The sequence below is a fragment of the Poecilia latipinna genome, unplaced genomic scaffold (assembly GCF_001443285.1).
Source record: "Poecilia latipinna isolate Pla-1442-1.1 unplaced genomic scaffold, P_latipinna-1.0 Scaffold2740, whole genome shotgun sequence".
Lineage (NCBI taxonomy): Eukaryota > Metazoa > Chordata > Actinopteri > Cyprinodontiformes > Poeciliidae > Poecilia > Poecilia latipinna.
The window spans coordinates 60,174-73,203 of NW_015115356.1; the positions used below are offsets into that span (position 1 = coordinate 60,174).

The 13,030-nt window shown below is 37.6% G+C and overlaps 1 protein-coding gene across 1 annotated transcript in view; it reads left to right on the forward strand.

Annotated features, from left to right (window-relative positions):
* Positions 1-12,772, forward strand: part of LOC106938978 (glutamate receptor 1-like) — a 50,116-nt gene extending 37,344 nt beyond the window's left edge. Inside the window, exons 5-13 of the mRNA XM_015021195.1 lie at positions 581-739; positions 1,961-2,128; positions 3,301-3,405; positions 4,744-4,854; positions 7,215-7,421; positions 8,827-9,042; positions 10,387-10,510; positions 10,626-10,767; positions 12,550-12,772. Coding sequence (XP_014876681.1) covers positions 581-739; positions 1,961-2,128; positions 3,301-3,405; positions 4,744-4,854; positions 7,215-7,421; positions 8,827-9,042; positions 10,387-10,510; positions 10,626-10,767; positions 12,550-12,772 — 1,455 coding nt within the window. The remainder of the gene's footprint in view (positions 1-580; positions 740-1,960; positions 2,129-3,300; positions 3,406-4,743; positions 4,855-7,214; positions 7,422-8,826; positions 9,043-10,386; positions 10,511-10,625; positions 10,768-12,549) is intronic.
* Positions 12,773-13,030: the final 258 nt, after the last annotated feature.

The window sequence follows — 13,030 nt, forward strand, 5'->3', positions numbered from 1 at the left end:
TTGATTGATTGATTGATTGATTAATGAGAGAAATGGGAAAACATGTGGCAAAAGTTGCCAAGCTGGGAATTGAACCTGCATCTGCTGCGTTGAGGATCAACACCTCCATATGTGGGTTGTGCTTAACCCCTGCACCACCACTGCACACACAATAAATTACTTTTTGAAGTAATTTGGCTAATGCAGACTACAAATAATATTAAAAGGAACTTCTAAAAAGGAAAGGGGTGGAGCTCATTATATTTAGTTGGGGTTCGGGGCCTTTTTCATGTGAGCAGGACAAGCCTGAAAATCCCCTTGGTATTTATGAAAAACAAGAATAACTGAAGGTGAATAAGGCAAGAGTCAAGTACAGACGGGACAGAATTTCATTCTATTTCTATACTTGGGATTGGGCTTGGAATAATTTTGATATGGTGTTTTTCCTAAAAGCTTTACAGGAAACATGCTCCTTGTTTTCTACTCAAGAATAATAAGTTAATTTCCATTCAGTGAGTGAAGGGTCTGTTAAATGCAAAAGTGAGGCAATGAAACTTACAGATATGGAGTTCTTTTTATTCTTTCTCTGTATTTTGCTCAGGGCTTTCTGGACCTGAACGTCACAGAGTTTCAGAAGCTGGCACCAAATGTGACAGGCTTCCAGCTGGTGAACCGAACCTGCCCAGCTGTGGAGAAAATCAATGAAGACTGGATGGGCTTTGACAGCAAAGACCTCAAACTGACACGAAAGAGGCTCAAGGTGAACACGCACACAGACAGGTTTATAGTTTGAGCTATATTGGAACATTGTATAGTTTTCAACTAATTTTTTAGTAACACTTTACCTCTAAAAATGGAACTAGGATTTGGTTCCCATAAGGCCCACTAGTCTTCAGAAGTGACTATAAAAGAAAAGGATGTAAATCAGAAAACACAAACAGAAACATCACTTAAGTTTAAGTTTTTTTTCATCATTTCAACATGTCTGCCATTCTACAAAGAGAAGAATTATTCACAAGTGGAACAGCTTCCAATCTGGACATCCTAGCAAATTTACAATAAAGGTCAAAATATCAATTCTCAGAAAACGGACACAAAACAAAGCTCTTAAGATAATGGCCTAAGCCATTTTTTTTTTCTAATTAAAAAAAAAAAAGTCTTAGGCCATTATTTTAAGTAGGTGACGATACTAAGTATTAAAATTCATTAGAACAAAGAAAGAAAAAGTCCTAACAAATATCTTTATCTCTACTAAGAATATGGCAATGTGACTCTTATTTCCAAAGTTGCGTTTTACTAAACCACTTCGTGGTTTGGTACTTCCATTGGGCGTACCAATCTAAAGGTGTTTGGTCATGAAATGCAGTGGTGTGCTTATAAACCACAAAACTTTGATGACCTTTTTCTTCACACGGGGAATTATGAGTTTTATCAAATCCAGCCTCAGTGTAAACATACTGATCAACATTCATGTGCTCCTCATCTTTCTCAGGAAGACGTTAATCAGTTTTATGCAAATTTAGCACCTAATCTGAAGATGATAGATTGGGAGATGAAGACTATAATAGGGTTGTAAAATACTGTACATTTTAGAAGACACTACCAGGAAAACCATATCCAGTTACATGTCTCTTCTAACACAAACAAGGTTTCTAAGATGCAAGTCTTACATATGTGTTTGCACAAGGTAAAAAGCTGGAAGACATTTTTTTTAACTCGAGGAAGAACAGATAAAATAATTTCTGCAAGAAAAAAAATAGAGCACTGCAAATTGTTTTTTTTAGCTAATTCCTAAGTAAATTTGATGATTTGGAGTGGGGGCTTTTCTTCTCTGTGAAGCACTTTGTTGATTTATGTCTTAAAAGTGGGAATATACATATTTTTATTTATTTACTTTTACTTTTGTAATTCTTTTCTGTTGTCTGAGAGAACATTCTAGCAGGATTTAAACAGGTTTTATTCCTGAAATGTGTTTTCTCAGTACACAGGAGCTCTGACCTACGACGGCGTCAACGTCATGGTGAAAGCTTTCCAAAACCTGCGGCGGCAGCGCATTGACATCTCTCGCCGTGGTAACGCAGGGGAGTGTCTGGCCAACCCACCAGCGCCATGGGGACAAGGCATCGACATCCAGAGAGCTCTGCAGCTGGTAAGCATGAAAGTTGCTTACGTTGCAGCTTCTTGTTGCATTCTGACATAAATATTTTAAAACATAAAACAAACAATTTCAGGGTTACAACTCAGATAAAATAATACAACAAAATGCCAGAAAACCACAACATTCTAATTGCACATCATGCCAATCTGTTGACTTAAAATTCTTAATCTCATGTTTTTATTTTTTGCCTTTTTTCCAAAAACTGTTTTGTTCATGGGTAAACACATCTAAATTTGATCAAAGTTCATTTAGTAAGCTGAACATTTTTATTAAATACAAACATATCCTTTAGGTGATATTTTCACTATTCAATGAGTGTAATATAGAGGACACTTACATTAAATACTAAGTTCTTTATAAAGAAATCTTCACACATTGGTGTCAAATCTTATAGTTTTTTCATTTATTTCTAGGAAGGCAAATTATTAACTATACTTAAACTACAACAGCTATCATTGTTTTATTCATTATACAAGATAAGAATTTATTTTCTAAGGAAAAAGTTTGGAGACTAACATTGCTGCCCCATGTAGCTGAAATAACTTCAGTGAGACATTTCTTGTAGCCTTTGCCAGTTTCTGACACCAACCTTAGAGAAGTTTGCCCCGATTTATGTACAATTCATTTCAAGTCATCCCACAGCATCGCAGTGGGACCTTTCCAATTCAGACATTCCTTGGAGGATTTCTGGTGTCTTTTGGGTTATTGTTATGTTACAGGAGCTTAACTGACATCCCATACTCCATAGGGTCCATCCTTTACAGCTAGAACAGCTTCAGCTCTTCTGGGATGGCTGTCCACAAGGTTTACGAGTGTTGATGGGGATTTTTGACCATTCTTCCAGAAGCGCCTTTGTGAGAGCGCCTGGCTCTCTGTCTCCACTCTAATTCATCGCAAAGGTGTTCTATTGGGTTGAGGTCAAGACCCTGTGCAGGCCAATCCATTTCATCTACACCAGACTCTGCCATCCATGTGTTTATGAACCTTGGTTATGCTTTGGTGCTCAGTCATGTTGGTAGAGGAAGGGGCCAGCTCCAAACTGTTCCCACAAAGTTGTGCCATAGAATTGTCAAAATGGTTTGGTCTGCTGAAGCATTCAGAGTTCCTATATATATATATATATCTTCTTTATTTTTTCTGAAAATAACATTTAGTTTTTGCAGGTTCGTCTTGAAGGACTGACTGGTCACGTTGAGTTTAATGAGCGAGGACACCGCACCAACTACACATTGACTGTGATGGAGCTCAGCCACATGGGGCCCCGGAAGGTGTAACCGCTCATTGTTTCATTAGAGTATCAGATTTCGGGAAGCAAGTCAGCAGGTTTTAGCTACATCAGCTCCTTCAGTAATTAGTTCCCTCTACTCTGATTAAACCTGTGATAATCAGTACAATCAGCATATGCTTAGGGTAGAAACCTGCAGACTCTAAACTTTCTATTGAACTCTTTCAAACCCTAATATCCCTCCATTGTTATTAGAAACAGTTATGTTTGATTTATCATGCAGCAAATCACAGTTTTAACAGAACCAAACCAGGCCAGAAAAAGGTCAAATTGGTCTTTGAATTTACTGTCCTACCTAATATTGAAAAACCAAAACCAGACCCATAATGATTCAAAACTGTGCTAAGAGTTACCAGAGATTTAAGGCATGAAAAGTCCAGTTTAAAATGCAAACAGATGCCAAAGATAAAGGAGAAAGATGCACAAATCAAAAGCAGGTCACAAAATAAAAATGTACAATAAAATAAAGTGGGATACCAAATGACCTGAAAGCTGGAGATGAACACCCACCCACTCCTCACATCCTTCACCAGGTTTGATAGTTTTATATGAATGTTGTTTTTCTGCTCAGGTCAATTTGTACATAATCATGACTTAAACATGAATTAATATTGAAGCATGTTTGGGTAAGGCAGGATATGAACAACTGGGTGATAAGAGGAAGGTGACAAGCTGGGGTGAGAATTTTATTGGAAACAGCTACATCAACATCAACTGCAGTAAAATTCACATTTAAGGTAAAACTCCTGAGTGCGTATGGTTTACTTAGTATAGGTCTGAAGATTTAATCTCCTCCTATTGAAGTACAATGTTGTCATTTGACCTGAATAAACTAAAAAGTGTCTTGACCTGTGACTACTGGACAAGTGATCACAGCTCTATGTTTAATTGAAAACCTAACATCATTTTTGTCACAAACATCATATTCCAAACATCAAGCACACACAGTGACAGGCTGATTTGGGATATTTTGCTCTCAAAGATCTGGGCTCCTTGCAACAAGTGAGTCAACCATATATCCTGGAGTCAAATGTGACTAAGGAAATCTGCTGTGTAAGGCCTTAACCAATAAGTTTGTTTAGTTTTATTTGGTCCTTTCCCCCTCTTTTTACATTTTAGCTTTTCCTTTTTTTGTCTTTTTTACTGTTTTGTTTTCTTTCTCTTTTCATCCCATCTTAAGAGCCATACAAAAGCAGAGGCTTTATCTGTAACATATCTTGGTTTCTATTATAAAACATCAATAAATCTTTAACCTTTTTCAGGTCTGTGCTGAATGTCCCTCACTGTGATTTTAATGAGCTCGTTGTTGCTTTGCATCCAGATCGGCTTCTGGAATGAGAAGAGAGGCTACGTCCACACACCCGTCTCCAGGCTCCCGACAGAAGGGGTGGTTAATCTTCTGAACAAAACCTACATTGTCACCACCATATTGGTGAGACTGGGAGGATGACATGCTGCACAGTTCACCTTCACTTTAACTTTGCAAACATACTAATCACTCCATTGGTATTGGTCTCGCTGAATGACCATTTCCTGTTTCAGCAGAGCTGTTTTTAACCTCAAATGAGAAGCATAGAACCAAATCTGAAATTCAATCTGATTCCTATAAAGAAGCAACCAGAAATGTCCGAATTGTTTTCTACTTTTGTCAATTGTTTTTTTCTGTTCCTTTTCAAAGAACCCAGTTTACAAGAATGAGAAATCTGACTAGTTTGTGTTGCATCTCAGTAAATTGGAATACGTGTTCAGATATGTTTGATCATAACCTTTGAACAGGTGTTAGACATACTTTTTGTTAAGAGAACGTTTCTGTACCCTGATGCTTGTACCAGTCTTAGGACTATCACAATAGATTTGCCTGAACAAACATGGAGTAATTTTCAGCATCACTTGAGAATCATTTCAAACTTTTTTTTCCAAAATTGCTTTTACCAGATTATAAATGTTTCTTGCCTCGGTATGCTGGTGTTGATTCTTGTTTCAACTTGATTCATTTAGTGTAATTGCATCTTTCCATATTTTAAAATTTAGATCAAGTTCAGATTGTGCAAAAAGCAGCTGCAAGATTTTAAATGGTACAAATACAAGATCAGAAACAGTGAACTTCAGATTGTAAACTAATATAGTTGACATGCAATTTGATGCTGTCAGAGTTGACACCTATTAAATAAACGCAGGAAAGACGAGAGTGGCAGAGATTCTGAATACTCGCAAGGAGAACAGACAGAGATGTGCTTTCAGTTACAATCTCCTACCACGCTGTAACTCTAAAGGGAGGAGGGAAACACTTCACACAGTTACAGCGCCAATGATTATCACTTATTAACAACACAATCTATCTTGCACTAGATTATCCAGTTCCTGACACAGGGTCAAACAGAGCAAGTTGTACGGCGACGGATTTACAGCTAAATAACAGGTCAAAAAGCAGGACGATCTGTGAAGAGCTGCTCACTGAGGCCCTCTGAGGAAGGAAATCAGAGAGATTAACAATACAGGAACATTTCTTAAAAGATATGACTAAACAAATAAGAGTGCATAAAGCAAGAACATAAAGGTATAACAACATTTGAGAATAATACAATTTACCTATGCATACTTCAGTTCATTAAACTGACTTTGTGATGCAATGAGTCCTGAGGCGTAGGAGAGGTCACAGGTTTTCAGTGGTGGAGTCGCATGTTGCTGATTTTATTCTTTGAATTTTGTCTGTAAAGATTCTGCAAAGTTATTGTAAAACTTGTTAGATGAGAGTCCAAGAGGGATAGAGAGTGATGGTTAGTCAGTCTGTCAACAATAATAAACTGTTATTTTATTCTGATTTTAGAACCTGAATCTGTTGTCTTTTCATTCTTCATAAGACAAGAATGAAACTTTTTTTCTACATTTTGTTATGTGGGCTCTAATCACAGGACATTCCTCCAGCGATTTTTCTTTTTGGTTAAAATGTTTGTTTTTAACAGTACAATTTCACCCATTAGCCTTACTAAAGTTATTGATGTCACCAACAGTGACAGGTTTATGTATTGGTGCTAAGATCTGGGTGGATACTGTAGAGAATGAGATCATTAATGTGGCTTTGAGTGATCATCTGTCCTCTGCATCATTTCAACAAGAAACAGAGCAACATTAGTCACAGCATCAGCAATGCTTAGACCTCTGGAAGTAACCAGATGTTGTGGGTTTATCCAGAAAACTCAATATCTCCTCTGAACTTCTATTTTTTAATATGACCATATAAATCCACCCCATGAATGCACTTAAAATCAATGCAGAAAATAAAAAGCATTATATTACTATATGATTATACTTCAGAACTCTTTCATTCAGGGGCATCAAAGTCATTTTCATTTTATCCATATCAAGATTATGGATGTTCTCAAGGGTGTGTTGTATGTGAATGTATTGATAAAACACATTAAAAAACTGTTAAGATATTAATAGCTGTCAATAAACTCAGAGTTATCTGGGGATTTGTGCGAATTTCCACAATAGTGGAATCACAGAAAACTGGATTGACTAATTGATGTAGCTTGACATCAGCAGCTAGAGGACCACATAAAGGACGGGATTTAAATTTGACATAATTGTCAAGAATATTAATCATCCTAGGTCTACTTTTTTGTTTGCGCTTAATAACAAAATGTGCTATTTTTATTCTATCATGACACACAGCTCCCACAGATGGAAGTGAAAAAATAGAGGGTTTGTTTTGTTAAACAATCAAGATACCATGGTTCAAATAAAAGCTCCAGTAATTACTTCACATTCTGTTTCTCTCTGTGGGCACAGGAAGCTCCTTACATGATGCTGAAGAAGAACCACGAGCAGCTTACAGGAAATGACAAGTACGAAGGTTACTGTGCTGAACTAGCATCCGAGATCGCCAAACATGTTGGCTTCACCTACCAGCTAGAACTGGTGGGAGACGGAAAGTATGGCTCCAGAGACCCGGAGACAAAGCAGTGGAATGGCATGGTGGGAGAACTGGTCTACGGGGTGAGTTTGGATATAACAGGCAGCTACAGAATCCAAGACAAGTAAGCTGTTTCAGCTAATCTGGTGACAACTTGTCAACATAGAAGAATGGAAGAGAGCAGAATTTATTTTACTTTCCCACAATGGGAACATTTCTGTGCAGCACCTACAAAGTGACAGGTAACCAAAGCAAATATACTAACACAAAGATAGAATAAAAACAAAATAAAAATACTGTACAGTAAGGGCAAAATTTCAACATAAAACAACATTCAAACCAAGGCACTCATTGCATATTGAACTCATTGTTTCATAGAGAATTTTAGTGAAATCAGCTCTTTTATGGAAATATTGATAGCAGAAATTTCAAGAAGAGTGAGCTTCCACTTCTGTTTGTGGAAGCTGAAGGAATAAACAGGAACGAACCAGATATGCTACACATTTCTAGAGCATTAAGATTCAAATTAAAATAATCACAGCCTCTCAGCATTGTATCAACTAGGCACAGTAGAGCTTCTATTTTTTAAAATATCTAAATATAACTTTCTCTGACTTAAGAGTTAATTTAATACTTTTTTATAGTGTAAATACTGTGGAATAGTAAGCTTCAGAACATTGGGTTGTGATCCCAACTGGAGCTTTTCCTCCTCTGTTCTGGTTTTAAAAAATTGGTCCAATCTTAGAGTTACATCAACACCTTTTAGTGGAGTTAGTAGTGGCTTTGCTTTATAAATAAATGTATAAATGTAGAAGTACTGGTTGTATCTTTAGATCTGAAAATTATTTTTTTATAAGATTTTTATATGATTCCTAAGAAAACTAGATTAGACTATCAGCTGTAGTATTTCTTGTCCATTTTGTGTCTTTAATATGACTGAGGCTGGGTCTTCAAGTCAGCAAATTAGTCTGGTGTCAAAGACAAATGATGTTATTACACATAATGACAGTAAATGGGTGAATTAATGCATGGGGTCCCACTCAGTATTGTGGGACCCAACGCCCACACTGGTATTGGGTCCCACAATGCCAGTGTAAAGTAAAAACAAAATAACATTCTTACTTATACAGTTTGTTGCAGATTTTTAATTTTATGCACATGCTATTTTTCATGACAGAGAACATGTGGAAAGTATCAAAGAAAACATTCAAAATAAGGCAAGCATGTGGGCTATAACATATCTACAAGGAAGGTGTTGCTTTGACATGTTTTCACTTGAGCAAAGAAATTGCTTTCGTAAGTTAGGTCAAGTGTTTTAAAAATCACCTGTTTTGAGCTTCATGCTCATATGAACAGTGACAGCTCTACAGATGTTTTCATTATGAGTCAGTGAACATGTCTGTTAGCTTCAGCAACAGACATGTTCACTGTTTTTCCCAAACACAACCCCCCCATTGGGTGACATCTCTTGTCTGTATCCTCCTGCAGAAGGCAGACATGGCCGTCGCCCCACTGACAATCACTCTCGTCCGAGAGCAAGACATTGACTTCACCAAACCCTTCATGTCTCTGGGAATCTCCATCATGATCAAGAAACCAACCAAGTCCAAGCCAGGCGTTTTTTCCTTCCTTGACCCACTGGCCTACGAGATCTGGATGTGCATCGTTTTTGCCTACATTGGAGTCAGTGTGGTGCTTTTTCTGGTATGATGGCAGGGGTCAGAAATGCTTGTTAATGTAAACTTGTTTCTAATCAAATATGGAAAAACACAAAGTATTCTTCAATATTTGTAAAAACTAGTATGAGCTAAAAACGATAGCTACATCCACCCTACATTTGGAAGCAACTAGTTATTGAGTAATTATTTAGGAAAATTAAAGTTGTCAAGAATTTAATGCAACTTAAATTACAAAAGGACTAGTTTATATATGTTGTCTTAAGTTGGAGACAAATGACATAATGCCAAATTGACATGGAGCTATTTTCAACATAAACACACATCCCCAAAACACCAACACACACCCAACATATTGAGCAAATGTATGCTGAGACAACACAATAAATGTCATCCATTGTACAAGGTTTTTTTCCTTTCTTCATGCAATTGTTGTCATTGACATGTAGAAAAGAGCCAATATGGGTCACTGAATGTTATGCTGTGTGGTGGTGAACAGCAAGAAGCAAACAACTGCACTATTTTATGTCAGTGACACACTTATGTTTTCCAGTTCAGCCACATGCAGAAATATTTGCTGTTTCAGCCCAATAAACCATTACTCTGATCCATATCAGTTGTGATCTGTTTTCTGTGTGTTTATTGGTCTGTTCCCCTGTGAGTCTCTGTCTTTCCTGTTTGATCCCAGCTGTGTCTCATTTCTTTGATTACCCTCCCAGTGTATTTAGTCCCACCTGTTGTCTTTGTCTGTTGTCGGATCCTGGTTGTGTGTGGCATCAGTCTGTTTCCCTGTGCCGCCTTTGTGGATTTTTTCATTAAATCATCATCATCCTCATCCTGGGTCTGCCGGCGTCCTCCCTCACCACTCTGCCTCCACAAATCATGACATTTGTAAAATAAATTGTGCACATTTATGATTTTTGCTTAAAACAATCCTTTCATTTAAAAATTTCCCCCCCTTTTTATATTTGGTTAAGCGCAATATACTTCTGGAAGATCTAGATTAAATTATACAGAGACTTTGTGGAAGGAAAAGATGGTCTGTGCTTTTAATAAAGGTTTGATTGCTTCACCAGGAAAATATTTGTTTTAATATTGAGAAAGCTGTATTTATGTTTTAGTTATTCATTTAAAACTGGATTCTCCTTTGACATTGTTTTCTTTGGCAGGCGCTAGTCTCATTTCCTATCAAAAACAAACTAATTAGTTAAATGTAAATCATTTTAAATATAAATATACCAAGAGTATGAATAATTTAGGTCTTAACTGTAGCAGACTAAGTCATCTGCTTTTGTACTTCGTTACAATTTATTTTGAATTTTCCAGTTGATCTTGAATCAGTTTGTCTCATCATCCTCATGACTTTTTGCAGGTGAGTCGTTTCAGTCCCTACGAGTGGCAAGGCGAAGAGTCCGATGAAGAAGATGAAACTGTTCCAGCTTCAGCATCTCGACAAGCTCCTCCCACTTCATACTCGGAAGACCCTCGCTCTCCAGGTATCCCACCATTTTCAACATCATCACCACCTGATAAACTCGCTCCCATGTTGTAATTCTCCTCGCTTCAATAACCAAAGTTTAGTCAGTTTTTGTTATCATTCTCTCCTTTCAGGTTACTCTCAGGCTCAGAATCAGAACCAGAACCAGCAGAAAGATAAAGAAGCTCCTGAACACACCAACGACTTTGGGATCTTTAATTCTCTCTGGTTCTCACTAGGGGCCTTCATGCAGCAGGGCTGTGACATCTCCCCCAGGTAACCCTGAATGGTATAAAAATGAACTGTGTGGTAATTGATACATATGTAGACGAAAGATCATATAGCCAGCATTTTTATTCACAAAGCTGCCTGTCTAAAGCAAAATGTCTGGGAGACTTGTTGTCATAGCTGAGCTGTGATTAAAACCACCACCTCTTTACACATCAGTTTCTGATGTAGACACACACACACTTGCATTCAAGAAACATTTGATTGCATGTGACATGGTGCCTGATTTTTAGTATTTCCAGCTGCGGTCAGGCTTGAGGCTGTTTCTATTCTCCATGTGTGTCAGGTTCATCATGCCACATGCATGTTTAAGGCCTTGCCTTTGTGCCTTTTTCTTCTGACAATGACCTTATTTAGGCATATTCCATCCCATATGTCATAGCACATTATGATGAGGTAAATGTGTGTTGTTCATTGGTGATGATTACCTTAAAGGAAAATTGTGAGTAGAATAGTTTCTGTTAGTGTAATTGCTGTGCTGTTTCGTAGTGAATACATGGTGAATCCACAGTACTTGCTGGGGTAAAGAACCACAGCCAGCCAAACAGCTAAAATCAACTGCACAAAATTCCAGGTCGTTTTTCCTTAGCCCAGATAAGAGGCCTTTAGTAATGGAGAGTTTGGTTATTATTTTATGAAGAACAAACCATCTCCTGACAAAAATAAGGTATATAATAGGGCAGAAACATTTATTCATTTTCAACATTCATGCTCTCAGACAGTGCAAAGCAGAACAAACTTGGCCAAAAAGTTGGAATAAGCAACTGGTTTGTTGATCTATCCATGTTCCTCTTCTAAGACTTAGCATCAATGTGAAACAGCTTGTTCTTTTAAAAATAGCACAGTAGATGCTAAGATGGTTTTAGATTCTTTAAAACATGGAAGTCACAACTTTTTACTTTGTCTGGGTGGCACTTTGGTCTCAACCCCAGAGGGAACCAGTTCTTTGATGATGAGCTGCCTCAACCAGGGGAAGTTTTGGTTTGTTTGCAAAATTCACCTCATCTGGTGCTTTTCTTTGGCTTGTTGTACACCACATTACACCGAAGCTGCATCAATGTGAACATCACACAGGGTCACCTTTAGTGGGATGGGGCCGCAGGGCTAAACAGGATCTGTGTGTGTGTGTGTGTGTGTGTGTGTGTGTGTGTGTGTGTGTTTGATGGGATTTGACTGACTGTATTCTATGCTTTCAATGTTAATGTGAAGCATGAATATCCTGCAGACAGAAACTCTCAGCTGCAGTTCTTGCACCTACTGTACAGCTTTAAGTCAAACAAAATAATGTAAAATAATGTGTGCAGTGATTTGATGTCAGCAGCTCAACCAAACACATTACAACTGAAGTCTGCTGAGGTCAGTTTCTAGAAAGAAAAGGATCTGAGTGGAAGAAGATAGAGGTTTTGGTTTTGTGCAGATTAATGTTTACTGTTAATGTTGACCCCTTTTACCCAATTATTTAACTCTGAGACAAAAAGGTTGACCATCATTTCCAAAATATTTAAAGCACTCCTTCTGATGGTAAGAAAGACATTATTTTAAACAATGAAATAACTGCTAGGCCAAAAGTTGGTGATGCTGCTACAGTAAGATTGAATGCAAGCACTATTTTTGCACATTAAGTGATCTCATCAGCACATGAGTGAAACTGTATACTCTGTTTTCCAATCGGAAAGGAAAAACTGAACAAAATAGGTCCAAGTCCAGAATGCAGGCAGCAGTTCCTGAATTTATTAAAAGCCATTGTTTACTTTCTGTTCTTCCCCACAGATCCCTCTCAGGTCGAATTGTTGGAGGGGTGTGGTGGTTTTTCACCCTCATCATCATCTCTTCCTACACAGCCAACCTGGCAGCTTTTCTCACTGTGGAGAGAATGGTATCCCCCATAGAGAGTGCAGAAGACCTAGCCAAGCAGACCGAGATCGCCTATGGTACACTTGAAGGGGGCTCTACCAAAGACTTCTTCAAGGTTAGTGTGCATGTTCACTCTTGATACCACAACAAATAAAAAAATTAGCTGCTTTTCTTTTGTGCTATAAATGAAAATGTCCCTCTGACAACTAAAATGTTTGTTAAAATTAGACCAAATCAAAAAAGTATAGATTGAGTTAGTACAACTTATTTCAACTTATCTAATGACACTTTTTCAAATACCAGAGGTTACAAAGTGTAAGTCAAAATTTGATTAAATCTTTTATCTCAAAGTTTCACACACACATTCAAACATTCACACACACTACTGTGGACACAC